At 57.1% G+C, this 1668-nt stretch overlaps 1 protein-coding gene across 1 annotated transcript in view; it reads left to right on the forward strand.

The window, feature by feature from the left end:
• The window catches only part of TMEM150A (transmembrane protein 150A), a gene marked incomplete at its 5' end in the record, with an annotated part of 3436 nt that overhangs the window by 1660 nt on the left and 108 nt on the right, over window positions 1-1668 (forward strand). Inside the window, 1 exon segment of the mRNA XM_009865964.1 lies at window positions 1531-1667. Within this exon segment, the coding sequence (XP_009864266.1) occupies window positions 1531-1667 (137 nt within the window).

Genomic DNA, 1668 nt, shown 5'->3' on the forward strand with positions numbered 1-1668 from the left:
CCCCTGCCCTGTCTGCAGCAGCCCAGCCACCACTGCAGGCTCCAGCCCCACACCTCACAGAGTGGAAGGGCAGGTTAATTGTTTGTTTGTTTTTTTAATGAGGTGGAGGTATGCTGAGCCCTTGGCATTGCAAAGTCCATCCGAGTTACCTGCATGACTGAAGCCACATGCAGAAGTGTTCTGTGGGGCTGCCAGGTGAGCACGTGGCAGCACCTCTGCCAGCTAGGGCTCTCCGGGACCCGCTGGCCAACCTGTCTGTGGGACAAGGGAGATCTGGGTGAGCCAGGGCTGGGGTCTGCAAACCAGTGGGGCTAGAAGAATGGTTCTGAGTACGTGGCTGGGGAGCCAGGGGCTTATTTGAAACTGAGGTTAGGGATAAACTGGGAAACAAGGTGGTTATTGTGCAGGAGGAGGAAAAAGTCTGTGGTACCTACAGGTCCCAAAGAGGCTGGCTGGGGTCTGGCCAGGGCGAGCAGTGTGGGAGGAGCCCGTGGGGTGCTGGCAGGCCTGGGACATGCCAGAGGGTCCCGCTCTGTCACTGCAGCAGGCAGGCAGTCCAGGAAGCAGGCAGGGAGCTGGGAAGGGCAGGAGTGCCGCAGGGGTGTGCCAGCTGGGAGGGACAGGCAGGGCACATAAGGACAAGGGAGAAAGGACCGGTGCCCATCTGCTGTGGCCATGCTACGCTGTAAGCACAGGGGACTGGAACTGGGAAAGCAGCAAGCTGTGGTGAGGACAGTGTGGGGAAACGGCTGGGACCTGTCCTGGTGGGATTGGGGGAGTGAGCAGAGGGCTCTTCCCTGTGCAGGTCGGGTCCCTGCCTCTCCAGCTTTCCCAGACCTTGGTCTCACTGGTAAAAGGCAGGGTGATGCTAGAGGCTTCACCTGCGGGGGTAGGGCCTGTATCAGCCTTCTCCTATCACTCATGGTGGCAGTAGGTTTCCCTAGAACTGCCCAGTGGGGATGAAAGGAGCATAAAAAAAGTTTTGGCAGTGGTAGGACCTGGAGGAGAGGGGGCAAGCTCCTCTCCAGGGTGAGCCAGCGAGCAGCACAGAGGGACAGGGTGTGCTGTGGGGGGATGCAGCAGCCCAAACCCCGTTACCGAAGTGACGGAAGGCTGATTAGAGTTTTCAACTTTCAATCATGTGGGAGGATTCCTGATTTGAGGAATCAATCATGTGGGAGGATTCCTGATTTGAGGAAGAGGTGAGAGGTGTGGGGAGGGTGAGGTGTCTGAGTACCTGGTTTGCCTTAAGGACTGCAGCTTGAATTCCCCCTGATCCAGCCTACTCAGAAAATCCCCACCTGGCATCAGTCCCGTGATTTACCAAGGCTGGTTTGGGCACGTGTGCTACCACCTTGCCCATGCCAGGGCCCTCCCAGTGCTGGGGAAAGCATGTGGGATTTCTTGGTTTTAGGGGTGGCGATGTGTTTTCTGTGGAGGGAGGCTGCTCATGGCTATCCCAGCATGCAGTGGCAGTGCGATATGTTCCTTCATGGAGTGGTGTGCTTTCCTTGATGGAGATGCCCTCAGGCGGTGTGTTCTTCATCCAGGAGAGCTTCGTGCTGCAGCATGTGGCCGCTCTGTGTGAGTGGATGTTCATCATTGATGTCCTGGTCTTCTATGGCACATTCACTTTTGAGTTTGGGGCCATCTCTACAGACACCTTCC

The sequence above is a fragment of the Apaloderma vittatum genome, unplaced genomic scaffold (assembly GCF_000703405.1).
Source record: "Apaloderma vittatum isolate BGI_N311 unplaced genomic scaffold, ASM70340v1 scaffold29723, whole genome shotgun sequence".
Lineage (NCBI taxonomy): Eukaryota > Metazoa > Chordata > Aves > Trogoniformes > Trogonidae > Apaloderma > Apaloderma vittatum.